This window comes from Acromyrmex echinatior, chromosome 3 (genome assembly GCF_024713525.1).
Source record: "Acromyrmex echinatior isolate Ae372 chromosome 3, ASM2471352v2, whole genome shotgun sequence".
In the NCBI taxonomy this organism is placed as follows: Eukaryota; Metazoa; Arthropoda; class Insecta; order Hymenoptera; family Formicidae; genus Acromyrmex; species Acromyrmex echinatior.
Window position 1 is genome coordinate 5,203,762 of NC_141854.1, and position 14,121 is coordinate 5,217,882.

Genomic DNA, 14,121 nt, shown 5'->3' on the forward strand with positions numbered 1-14,121 from the left:
TTAATTATTTATATTTTCCAAGTTTCTCCCGCAAAAAGTAATTAAAGGCCCAGTTGTTTGTCTTGAGCAGCATCGAATTAAGCCGTCTGATTTAAAGTATTTGTAATTTTCCCTACTAATTGTACTGTGGCATTTTAAATAGCATTGTGTTTATAACTGTCGTAAAACGTTACTTTTGCTTGTACAGCGATATTATGTTTTAAACAGATAATAGTCTGATAATATTGCACTTACAAAAAATATACTGCAATTAGATAATTCATATCTATTATACAATATTTCGTTCTGATTTTTCATTTCATTTTTTGTTTTGTTAGTAGTTTGTATCGCTGAATATAAGAATTTGTTAATTGCTATTTATCAAGAAACGATAATATACTTTTAACATTATTTTTTCATTCTCGATGTTTGTAGGTTTTTCATGTTTGTTGACACGCTAACGTAGCATATCTACAACAACTATAAAAGTACAGTTACAATTTCGACGGATACATTTGCAAAATGCGACAATTTCAAAGCGATCTTGTGTTCATGTACTATTTTACATTTTTAAACTGTTCGTAATTCCCAAGTAACCATATGATAATAGTGGACTGTGAAACGTATCCCCTGATAATTTACTTCAATTGATATTGAGAAACTTTTACTTTTAGGATAGTTCTTTATGAATGTCGTTGAGATTTGCAAGTTTTAATACGTTAAGATGTTTTCTACTCCCCGTAACATCTTCGAAACCAGAAATAGTATACGAGAGAAAAGACTTTATTCAAATGAACTCTTTTTCCTATGAAAATGTCTTTTGTTATTTCCCAAGAAACTTTATTTTCTCTTCTAAGAAAAACAAACAGTGAAATGTATACGTTTTACGCTATAGATCTATTGCTTTAGGTTCAGAGATAGGTACATTACTTTTTTCTAAAATGCAACTTGTCAAGCGTATTTCTTATATCGAAGTTAATGGAATCGAACGAAGCGATATATTACGATGTATCGCAAGACGAACGCACGAGTCATGATATAACAAAGATAATAACAATGGCTACCCGGCAAGTATCCGGAGATAAACTTGTTGCACGACCGATCGGTAAATAAAATAATAACTGGGGCACGTAACTCGATTAAACGACAATCGCGATATTTGCACCGGTGCACTGTGTCATTCTGCTGTGTCACAATCGACGAGGCCTGTCGCGCGTGCATCAAAAACTCGGACAAGAAGCACGTTATCACCGCGGCGGATAAAATCATGCATATTTTTGTACATATTCCTCCTCTCAAATTTTTGTCGGTCGAATTATCCGCGACGGAAGCAATTGCTTCGCCGGATGAAATATTTTCACCCCCCCCCCTCTCTCTCTCTCCGCCCCTTCTCTTTGTCATTCACTCACTCACTCACTTATTTACACACACGCACTCTCTCTCTCTCTCTCTCTCTCTCTCTCTCTCTCTCTCTCTCTCTCTCTCACATATTCCTGTGGGAACGGATGCAAACAAATATTTCGTGAAAATGGTGGAAGAGACAACTCTTTCTCCGGATGCGCAAATATTTTTTTTTTAAAAAAAAAGGAAAAGGGGAAAAGGAAACAGCAGCGTGATTACGCTGAATGTACACTGTCAGCTATCGAGAGAGTTTGAGCGGCAGGAGCAACTACCATTGGAATTGCATGCGTTTCGTTACAGGTGAGAAAGGAAAATCTGCAGAATAGAATTCGAGAGGGAGAGTCGTAAGAGCGTTACATGAAATGGGTAACGCGAGCTCGCATGTTACATTTGCAGGGGTCGCAATTTTCCGAAATCGTAGTGTCAAATGTTACACTACTCGCGAGGAAATTCTAAATTAGGGAATAAACGATATTTCATTCTTGATAAATTTGAGTAGATATCTAGTCGAACATTAATATGCTTACGAAACAGTTAATATAATAATTGTCTTTCGCAAACAAGAGTCATTTCAGTCTTACATTGAAAGTGCAATATTTATATTTTACAAGATCAAAAGAAAAAGTTTAATTTTTGTGAAGGGAATTTCTGTAAAATTTAAGTGAATCAATCTCGAAATCTACCTTTTCTTTTTAAGCTGCAAAATTTTATTTCTTTATTTCATGTTATATTAAAGGAATCTACGTACCTATCTCGAGGTCAATCTAATTCCGATTTGAGATACACTTAAAGCCAAGTTGCACTGTCTGGATTATCCAAAATCTAGATTACTTCCAAGTTAGGGATTTGTTGTCTTCCTTTAATCTACACTTCTCTGCTCAATGTAAATAGAGAAACAAAGTACATATGATAAGAGCAGATTACTTTACTGATATTTTTGAACAAATCTTGAAGAAATAGATACTGTTTATTTTTTCATATTTCATATTCGCCAATATATTACATTGTATAAATATAATATACATTTATTTGCCATATACTCAAAAACTGTGTTGTATCCGTAACATTTTTTTATGTAATGCTTTCTTGATCATCTATATCCTGTATCATCTGTACTTAATCCTACTATCGTGAGTCACTAGTGAAGCGATTCCTTTTTTCCTAACTTATGAGTCTTTCGATAATTATAACTTATATTATATTTTGTTACTTTCCAAAATGAAGTTTAAACACTTATTCTAGAAAGTTAAATGTGTGTTTGTAAATTTCTAGAGATTTTTTGAATTATTTTCAATAGATAAAAAATATGAATGGGTTTTAGTGATCCATGATAGTAGAAATGAGACGAATAATCATGGTATTGTAAGGGTTAAAATGAAAATAAAATTTATTAAGGAATATATTCCAACTCGCGTACTTATTCTCAGTTTTCTCTACAAAAGGATGGGCATGTAGAGTATATAGTCTCTGAAGTAAGAAATAAAGGAAGGGAAAAGTTGGCGCATGTATATAAGCATGGTTCTTGTGATTTATTAATGATTTTAATGTAGTGTGTGGTTTGTGTTCGAAGGTGACGAAGAAAAATTCGCGGACGAATGAGAAGAATTCGCAGAAGGAAAGTTCGACGATGAGAGTTTGAGTCGCGGAAAGTGCTTCCAAGAGTGGATCCTGGTTCGCGCTTTTCGTCGACGACGAGGGACAGAAGACGACGGGTGTTGTAAAAAGGAAACGAAGAGCGGGGCAAGTGTGTCGTTGACACGAGTTGACGCGACGTGACGTGACGTGACGTGACGTGACGTGACGTGACGTGACGTGACGTCGGAGCGTCGAGATGCTTCGAGATGAGATGGCCATCCCCCTTGGATCCCTCGCGTCGCTTTTCACGCTTCTACTTTGTAGCACTTGCCATGCCAGGATAACCAATCAAGAAATCGGTGAGTGCTGGTTTAAATAATCCGTAGCTGATTGAGCATAGCACACGATGGATATTTAATGGTTGTTAAAGAGAGAGAGAGAGAGAGAGAGAGTGTTGGAAAAACATTTCACATCTTGCAAAAAGACCGGGATATCATATAAGTTAGAGTAAGAGAAAAAATTAAAATTGTACATCTTAGAACAGAATATAATTAAATATTTAAAAAAATTTATATATATTTGATTAGTAAAGACGAAATAAAAAAATGTAATGTGAAATTAAACTTTTCAATTGATATATTTATGATATATTTTAGAAAGTGAAATATTAACAGAAACAACACATTTATTTTATATTGATGTATGTTAAATAGACAAAAATATGAATTAATAATAGAAACAAATGAACTTAATTGATATTGCGATGTTGGGGCACTTTGTAACAATTGATAAATAACATAATACTAACTCTGCTAAGAGTCAAGCTAAACTGTCTGCTATTGATATATTTCATTCCGATATATTGATAATTTATTCCAATATTTTTGAGACCAATAAATATCCAACAAGTGCTTTGATTGATTGTTCCCGAAGAAAGCAGAGAACTTATGACTTTCAATTAATATTGGCATAGGAAAGAGTTAACGCATGAGCTTACCCGCAACAGAATATAGTTTTCGGTAAAAGCTCGGCGTATGGTTTGGAAAACAGACGGATATCGCACGTTCATGGAACACACTTTTTCCAATATGTAGCGGTAATATAAATATGATCGGTTGTTACATCATATCGACGCAGCCAGATACGAGATTGAATTTGTGATACGACTATATGCGTTTCCGAAGAGTTAAATAACGGAAAGCGCCGTCTATGCTTTTATTGATTGACACTTTCCATGAGGTCTATACAGTGTTATAAAATTCATCAAAATTGCAATCATGATTCTGACACAATATTAGTATATTTATGAAAATTTAGATTTATGATGAATCAATAATTGCGTATATATATCCTTCAAGATAAAATTACGTAAAAAATAAATCGATATCATTGTATCGTTGCGAAGACTTATATCGTGAGATAGAATTTTGAGGATACCGTTTACTATATATTGTGTACTTTTAAAGGAGTAAATATCGATCGTTGAATATGTGATAGCTTTAATACAACAATTGAGTTTTGCTGTGTATCGTGTGTATTGAGTAAATCTATCAGTCTTGTTAATAGATAGTACTGATAGAGAATTATTATTCCATTGGTTGTTACACGTAGTTCGAAAACAGTGTTACAGAACTTAATCTGTCTATCGTTTCCGACATTTGTACTACTACTCTCTCGATAGTATTATACTAATTTGCAATTTAAATATTCACGAACGTATGATGAGATACGAATTTTAAATGATTAACCACATATTTCCTTTCATGTTTTTAACAAGAAATAATTAAGAAATATAAATATATATAGATTTAATTAAGTATACCAAAGTCATACGAATAAAGCAATTTATTATGTTGAACTTTACAGTTCCAAAAATTTAAAAAAATATACTCGACTTCGACTTTATTTAGTCATTTAAATATGACTAAAATTATTTAATTACTATTTCGATTTTATTCCGAGTTGTTTTTTTTTGTTGTTGCGAGAATTATTTGCGACGATCTGTGATAAATATTTCCTATCGGATAGTGAATATTTAAACGTAAACATTAATATATGTATATTTTATTCCATCTCTCTCTCTCTTTCTCTCTCTCAGAAAATGTTTTTATCTTAAAATAATAGGATTATATTACGTCGGGCAACGAAACCTTATATCACTTTTTTATCTCTAATGGGTTTTATTCCATACGGCTATATGAAAATTGAAACGAAATGAAATTTAGAAGTGTACTAAGGGAGGATCGTGAAAGGAGATAATTAAAAAATATCTGCGTATACATATTTCGTAATAATTCCTTTCTTTACATGGATGAGTAAGAAGGCACGTGCGCAAGCTCTTTGCGAGTCGGACATTATTCCAATTTTCGCGAGGTAACGTCGCTTTGTGTACACGCGGACAAAGCGACGTATACTTTTGTTGGTAACGCGGCAATTGAATCACCCGGTGACAAAAGCCACCGGGTATTCCGGCCGCGTAATTTCGTCCCTCGGGCGTGAAAATGAGGGGTTTTTAACCCATTTTACACACCGCGGCTTTAACGAGATCGCCATGTCGCCGTTATTTCGTGGACCATCAAGACTGGGCGCCACGCTGCATGCGAAAAGAAAATGCGCGACGGACTGCTTCATTCTCTTCCTCCAGCAACGGAATTACCACTAGTGATTGTCGCTCCTCGAGTTATACTCCTGTATTTCTTACTATAAATCACTTTCGAAATCGATACATTACAAATAAACAGATACTCGTTTATCATAGACAGATTATTATATTTTGATATAATCGAGGAAGAATATGTTATTTACATACTTAACTTATTTTTTATTACTCTCTTAATTGATATGACGCAAATATGCATTCTATAAAATTAATTATCTTAAGATTTGTAGTAATAATAATAATTTTGAATCCTATTATTGAAAATTTTTATTAATTATAATATTATCTTACAAATTTAAATATGATATGAAATTGCATAAAAGAGATTTTAAAGTTTTATAATATATTGCTACACATAATTAATATATATACTTATCTTTATCTAATATTTTAGTATTTTATTTAGTAATTTCTAACAGTAAGAAAATTACTAATTTTATGAATTGATGCTATTTTATAGCGTTGAATCTTCACAAGTTAATTTCTCAGGCAACCTCGCGTTTAAAGCTCAACGTGATTGCAATGTCAGCAAGCGACTTGGACGTAGTCAGATTCGTTTCGCGTTTAAATATTTACCGTCCAATCGGGAATCTCTATTAGAGACTCGTAGTAGTAATCCTCAACAATAAAAACAGCAACAACAAGAAAATAACCTAGACGAAATGTCAGTATATAGTTAAGTAAATTTAGTCGTACTTGGCCGATTAAACGACACCAAGTGTGTGTTATTTAATTTGAGCGCGAAGCGGAAGTAATTACGGCTATTCGAAGCGTAAAGTAAGAGAACGTTGTGAGGATTTGCAAAGCTCCGACAGCTAATTAAATGAATAAGCTACTTGGCTTCAAACATTTCGATAATTGATTAAAATTGTAAATAACACAGCAAAATGTGGCTGGCAAATATGATTTTACTCTGTCGCGTCGCAGAAATCTTGACACAGTAAGAATTAACATTGAGTTTGCCTTTTTTGAAGGATTAGTAAAATGAAAAGCGCGGAAAGTTTGGTTTTTCTTGTATGTGATATGAAATATGACTTCTGTACAGATTTTTATAAACCTAAAATATTCTATCAATTTTACATATTTATTATTAATATAAAAAAAAGTATTATTAATAATATAAGAAACGTATTAAAATTAGAAAATTTCATAATCTTTTACTGTTAAATGTTTAATGTCAAATTTAATCTAATGTGAGTCGCCACTGCTAAATATATTGTTATTTTATACTAAAATGATAATTAAATTTGACACTATATCATGTATTTTATACAATGTCAAATATAACCATTGTTTTAGTATAAAATAACAATATAATTGAGTAGGAGCAGTGGCGACTCACATTAAATTAAATTTGACACTACAGATTTAACAGTGTTGTATCACTTTAATTCCAATCTTTGCAAGGGCTCGTAAAAAATTGCAAAGTATCATACTATAGCTGTCATCGCGAAATGATTTATTCATACGTTTCTAAAACTACACAAAGTCTTTTCGTATTTCATCAAAGTTTCCTCTTTTGTTACGAACGCGTATTATCTCATGTTTAGACCATTCTGATTTGTAAATTACTTGATACTCTACCGAATATGTTGGCAGCAAGGCACGTTTCTGTGATAATAATCTTTTAATTATGAGACGAAAGTTCATAGAAAGCAGTTTATAATGCAGATTTATAAAGGTAGATTGATAGAAAAGGTATTTAGTTGATGAAATTTTGAAACTATCGCCATAAATATAGTCTTCGAAAATGAAACTTTGATATCAATCTACATATTTCAAATTAAATTTCAAAATACTACAAAATATTGATTATATTCTTGCGTGATATTATTTACAACTTATTTATAACTTTATAACTTTTCCCGAAACATTTTTATGTATTTTTAAATTTAAAAACTTAACACGTAAGAAATTTAAATTAATTGTATTATTAATAATGATATTACTACCAATGAAAATTAATAATTGTTTATACATAAAATTTTAACAATATTAATATTATTATTTCAAACTCTCAAATAATTTAATATCTTTTTTACCCCTTTGATTACAATGTTTATTTATTTATAACAAAATTAAAATATTTTAGAGATACGTGTTCAAGTTTAAAATTCAAAATTTACATTTTAATAAATTATAAGATATTTTTTGATACTTTCGTTTTAAATATTTGTATTAAAATTTATAACTTAAGAAAAAATGTAACAAAAGAAACGTGAAAAATTGACTCTCATGTAATCTCGATAAGGACATTGTTATTTGCCAATCTGACTTTTTGTCACGATCTCGGCACCTGAAGGTTGAATTTGTCGACATTCAGTGCTCGCGCAGTTTTTCCGCATTTTCCTCGTGAAACGCGCGTCAAGATGCATTAGACGTCGCTACGTCGGATTCTTCGGGAAAGTTTTCGAGCGAGGCGTTTCCGTGGGGAATGCGAGGACGCGTCAACCAAATGAGATACGTCGTCCCCGCGTTTTTCTTTTTAAATTGAGGCAGCTGAGTTAATTTGTATACCGGCATCACGGTACTTTTAATACATATTTCATGAACCGAAAGAATAGCCCAGTAATAGTACGAACGAATTATTTCGAATTCAAGCAAAGGATTCTTGATAAGAAATAAATAAATATAGCTGAAAAAACATAAAAAAAGCCTCTATTTCCAGATTTTTAGAAATTTCAAGTCAACATTTTAAAAACAAATTTAAAAATAAATGAACATTTTTGAAGAGTTACAATTTCTAATCTGTAATACTATAAACAATGTCGTTAGACTCAGGAGATGAAAATAAAAAACTATATATATAAAATGAGAATGGAAAATTGAATTGTATACTTATAAAGCTCTCTCTCTCTCTCTTTCTCTCTCTCTCTCTTAATATTTATAAAATTAACTTCTTAAGATTTTGCTTATACATATGTACACATTTGTATATTTACAGATTAAATAAAAGGAAAAAATATTCTTTTTAATATTGCAATAATCTAACAACAAATAATGAAATGAGACAAAATAGATTAAGTCTTAAATTTCTGAAACATTTTATGTATTTTCGTGTCTTTGCCAAATATTCATATGGGAAGTGAATTATACGAGCAATGTACACGAAGAATTACAGACATGAAATGAAATCTCACTAGCACAGCAGATTTAATTAATTCTTAGATTAGTAGGTCAGCTTACGGAAGTAAAATACATGTCTCATTTCACGTCGGCAAAAACTTGTTGTTTGAATGCAACTTCACTTGTTTGGCAACCGCGCAATTTGGCGCATTATATACTGTATAACATATTTTCCATTAGTGCGCGCAAATTTATTTTCCTATATAGCGAAGAATATGCATTTCGATGTACATTATTGTCAGATTAAAATTTTCCATACAGCATATCGTGAATTTATATTTATCATTAATTGAAATATTTCAATGAATGTAACGTTCATATAAAAATGTCAAAAAAAATAATAAGGAAAGAAGAAAGTGTAAAAATTCCATTTCCTTCCAATCTTTTTACGAGCTTATATAATAAATATATCAGAAAGAGAGAGGGAGAGAGAGAGAGAGAGAGAGAGAGAGAGAGAGAGAGAGAGAGAGAGAGAGAGAGGAGAATAAGCAAAAATAAGAGATACGTTTTACATATATGCTCATTTGCAGAGTTAGTGAGTAAAACGTTATTTCGAAGCTTACCGAAATTTTTTGAATAAAAGTTTTACAATATTAAAACCGTTTCATATAATTACGAGATACCTACTTCCAATGTTATTTTATTGCTAAATTTTTTTTTTAAAGCACTTTTGCTTATATTACATGGTTTTAGTAATATTTGATTAAAAGGAATCAGAGAGAAATATTCCAAGTTAAAACGTTTAAAAAAAATGGATTCTTTTATTTTGAGTTGATTCATGATATACATATATGAAGTTTATAAAAATCAGAGAGGTAGTTTAAATCGTTTTTTACTACGAGAAGAAAAAACTGGATCGTTTGAATAAAAAGATATTTGATGTATGCATCAAGATAGCGATTATATACGCGGATATCAATTATTCGTGAACGACTTGATTTGCACGACGTAACATAAGTAAAATCGTGTTGTTACATGGTCCGTTGATTCGCACCGATGACGCCGTTGGGAACGATGAAAACTCACGAGAAAATCGAAGTGCGCAGAGTGCCAACACGTCGGTGAAAAGAGCAGAGAGGAAAGTCGGGATAGGAACATCGGCTCGATACGGCTAACGTTTGTTTACGCGCGGAAGCTTTCGCGACAGAACGACCTTTTTGCCGTTCGCTAGGTGTACCGAGTGTGAACGTCGGTGTTAAATTTCAAAGAGAAAGGAATTAGTGGGTTACCTCTTTCAGACGTACATTATTGCCCTTCATACAACTAATCTTCATTTTTAACTACGCTTCTCTCACTATAAGTCGATTTATGTCAGATACTGAAACCCAATTCTTTTTTTAATTTCTTTATAATTCCTTATAATTTTCTATGCCCTGAGCGAGCTACCTCTCACGAACCTTTTAATCGATTACTTTTTACAGAAATGTGAAAACAAAATCATATTACTTCTCGTACAGTTTTCAGCTTTCGAGACTATTTATTCTTCTGACTATTTAAATTATTCTGCTTGAAATTATAAAGTAGAACATCAATATTTATACTTTTAATACTTTTATAAATCATATGAAACTAAAATAAAATTTGTCATTGAGTAGTTTGTATAATTTTGGGAAATCGTATCGTGATATCAATAAAAAAGATGACGGGATAAGTTATAGTATAACTTGCGACGTAAACGAGGATATAGCGCGTAGTTTCAGTGTAATGTTTGCGGTTAATGTCGTAGACTATACATCAACAAAAGCGAAACGACCAATCATGGTTGCAGTTTATACAAGGCATAGTTTTATAACTCGTAAACCGTTTCTCTTGACTACTTGCCAACCGGTGACTGATAGAAAGACATTTCTATCCTAGAATGTGATTGCATGAATCTGATTTTTTAATTCGTTGTAAAACATCTAACGTTCTATAATATTGTAACATTGTTGTAAAACATATATCATGTATCTACAAGTTATAAGTAAAAGAACAGCTGAGCATATTTCGATAATTTATTCATAAAGCAGTAATATATGTCTTTTAGAAATGTGGATTTTTTAAATTCGCATTGAAATTGAAAAATATTCTTGATGAATATTTATCTTTATAAATATTTTTATAATTTCTATTAAGCTAACAGGATTAGCAAAACTAAATTGGATCTTTCGGAATATTTATTATTAGCATTTATTTTATACTAAGTTGTATCATTATATAAAGATACTTTTGCACTATCATTTTGAAGAAAATCTGCTAGCTTAATATTAAAATAAAAGAAAAGTAAGATTAGAGAAATTAATAGGATTGAATTTGTACTCAAATTTGTACAAAAATAATTTCATATCTTATACCATTTCTAAGAAGACTATGGCACTGCTAGCTTAATATATTAGACTGGCAGGACTTTGAAATAAAAGAAAGAAAATGCAAAAATGAATAAAACTGAATTTGTACCGCTAATTTATTTACCGTTGAAAATGAATTAGTAGTTAGATGAAAAATTCGTGCTTATTATTCAATAATTTCAGCAACTGTAGAAACTTTTTTAAAAATAAACAAAATTTAAATTTAAAAGAAGGATTTTAAAGCTTAAAATCTCTACTTTTGTGAAAGGTCACTATGATTTTTTTAATTTCTGTGCAATTAATAATTTTTACATATACAAAATTAAAACTGGGCAAAATGAGAATTTTTTCTCACTTTATGAGCCTGTCACGCATCCAGAAATGAATTTCCAAAAATTTTTGAAAGTTTTTTCTACAAAATCATTTTTTTTTAAATAATTCTAATATTTTTTGTCACTGAGTTATCATGGATTAAATGTAAAGAACATTTAATGCTAATTCCGTTAAAAATTATCGCAATTCCAAACAATAGATTTTTAAAGTAGAAATTTTACTTTGTCGAATAGTAAGTATATTTATTGTCAATTTGTCAATTTGAGTAAAATATATTCTGAACTTACATAAAAGTTTCTTTGGAATTGAATATTTTTGCACTCACCTAATATTTTTATTTTTTTTATTAAAATATTACATGACTTTATTAGTACTTACTTACAATCTATGTCTTATAATAACTTCAAGAATAAAATATCTATATTGTGATATTAATCGGAATCAATAGCTCAAAGTCAGTTACGTCTATTAAGCTAGCACAGTCACTTCAGCACAATCAAACGCGATCTGTACCACATTTTTTTGCTATTTTTTTGCTAATTTTTTGTTAATTTTTTGTTCTATTCCCGATTGTTTTGCTCTAGCCAATTCGTTAAAACCTATAGCTGTGCTAGCTTAAGACTAAAGTTAGCACAGCCACAAAGAAAAAAAGCAGCAAATGAAAAATCAAATATATATTCTTGAAGGGCTATTTTTTGCAAATTTTTTGCTCTATTCTCGATTTTTTTGCTCGCTGTTTAAGAAGAATTCGACCAAGAGTGTGATTGTGCTGGCTCGCGTACAAGAGTAAAGTATCTTAAAGCAATTAATTGCTGAACTCATTATAGTCTTAAAATGTTTGTAGAATTAATTGCTTGAAGAATATCGCAAATCGAAATTTTTTATTCACTCTTGGTCGAATTTTTCGACTTAAACAGTGAGCAAAAAAAACGGGAATAGAGCAAAAAATTAGCAAAAAAATAGCTCTTCAAGAATATGTATTTAATATTTTATTTGCTGCTTTTTTGTGCTAACTTTAGTCTTAAGCTAGCAGAGCCATGGGTTTTAGCGGTTGGAGCGAAAAATTAGATAAAAAAATAGCAAAAAATGTGATATAGATCGCGTTTGATTGTGCTGAAATGGCTGTGCCAACTTAATAGACGTAAGTCAGTTGATTCTTTTCATATTCTTTTATAAAGAGAAAAAGAAGCTTTATTTTTATTTTGTACTTAATATTACATATTTTCTTAATTATAACATAATAAAATATCCACTTTTGTATGAGATCGTATCAGTGAATGGAAGTATAGTAGCGTCATTATTTTTAAGATATATGAAATTAGCACCCCAATTATAGTACTCAAAAGTTCTGATTAGAGTTCCCACTTTCTTTGGACGAGATGAAGAGTTCCCTATGATTTATAACAAGAGTTCCGCTTAATAACTATTTTTAAATAATTTTTAAAAAAATGGAATGCTAACTTTTCTTATCGAAAATCGAGATTGAATAGTTTCGAGCAGCTTAATAGCTTCATTTCGTGAATATTTGGATTTCAGATACATAAAAAAAATTTCGAAGAATAAAAAAAATTAAACATTTTTGGAAAATTAATTTTTAAATGCAATAGTTCTGATTAGAATTCTTGCTTTTTTTTTAACGAAACGGAGAGTTTTCTATAGTTTTTAACGTGAGATTTGCTTAATAACCATTTTTTAATAATTTTTTAAAAGTAGGGTATTAACTTCTTATCGAAATTCAAGATTGAATAGTTTTTTTTTTGAATGGCTTAGTAACTTTATTTTATAAATATTTAGAGTTCCTGATGCATAAGAGACAAATCCGATTAATGAAAAAAGAAAAAAAATTTTTTGAAAATTTTTCGAGAACAAATGTCGCATATCTCGCAAAACATTAGTCTTAATCGCTTTGAGCTTTAATACTTTTTGACAAAACTCGTCGAGAACTGTCCAGAATTACTCAGTACTTTCAAAAAATGTTCGACGATCCTTCCTATGTTGCGAAAATTTTTGAGAGTACTGAGTAGTTCCGATTAAAACTCTGGACGAGTTCTGTCGAAAAATATTAAAAAAACTTAATAAAACGCATATTTTTATCTAGTTAAGTATGACGAATTTCTATTTTTGAAGCAGATCTTAAATACTTTAATTATTAATGTGAATTTATATACATATATTATTTTTATCAATTTGTGTACGATAGATTTAATGTGTACCAATGCGCATTGAGTGCATCTAATTGAATTCACTAAGATTACGTTAAGATTAGAAAACTATAACTAAGATTGAGAAAGTCATTTAAAAAAATAACTTATCACGGTTATTCGTTATTTATTGAAAAAAAGTAATTAATTATTTGTAATGCATCGACGCGTTACTTTATTCGTTACGAGTAAAACTCGTACAAATAAATTACTTTTTTCGTAACGAGTGACTTTTTACGTCTGTCTAGCTGGCTTCTCCATTTAACCAAATCTTAATGAATAAATTATGTAATAATGTGTTATTTATGCACTTTCAAAATCCGCAAACCAAATTTTTGCGCTCATTTTGTTTAACTGAAAAAAAATTTTTTGTGAGAGGTTGACTGACAGTCTTATTCTCCCCCCTCCCTCTCCTTCCCACACAAAAAATTGGTTTAATTTTGCTAAATTGGATTTCTGTTAGCTTAATAGAAGTTCTAATCTGAATAACTCCTAGAAATTGCAAAAAAAATTTGTTTCT

General features: G+C 30.6%; 1 protein-coding gene across 2 annotated transcripts in view; it reads left to right on the top strand.

Annotated features, from left to right (window-relative positions):
• LOC105144270 (protein turtle homolog B) overlaps window positions 1-14,121 on the top strand; it is a 311,040-nt gene that overhangs the window by 7,934 nt on the left and 288,985 nt on the right. For both annotated transcript variants that reach the window (XM_087404939.1, XM_087404940.1), the window contains exon 2: window positions 2,951-3,314. In XM_087404939.1, coding sequence (XP_087261065.1) covers window positions 3,212-3,314 — 103 coding nt within the window. In that variant the 5' untranslated portion in view covers window positions 2,951-3,211. The remainder of the gene's footprint in view (window positions 1-2,950; window positions 3,315-14,121) is intronic.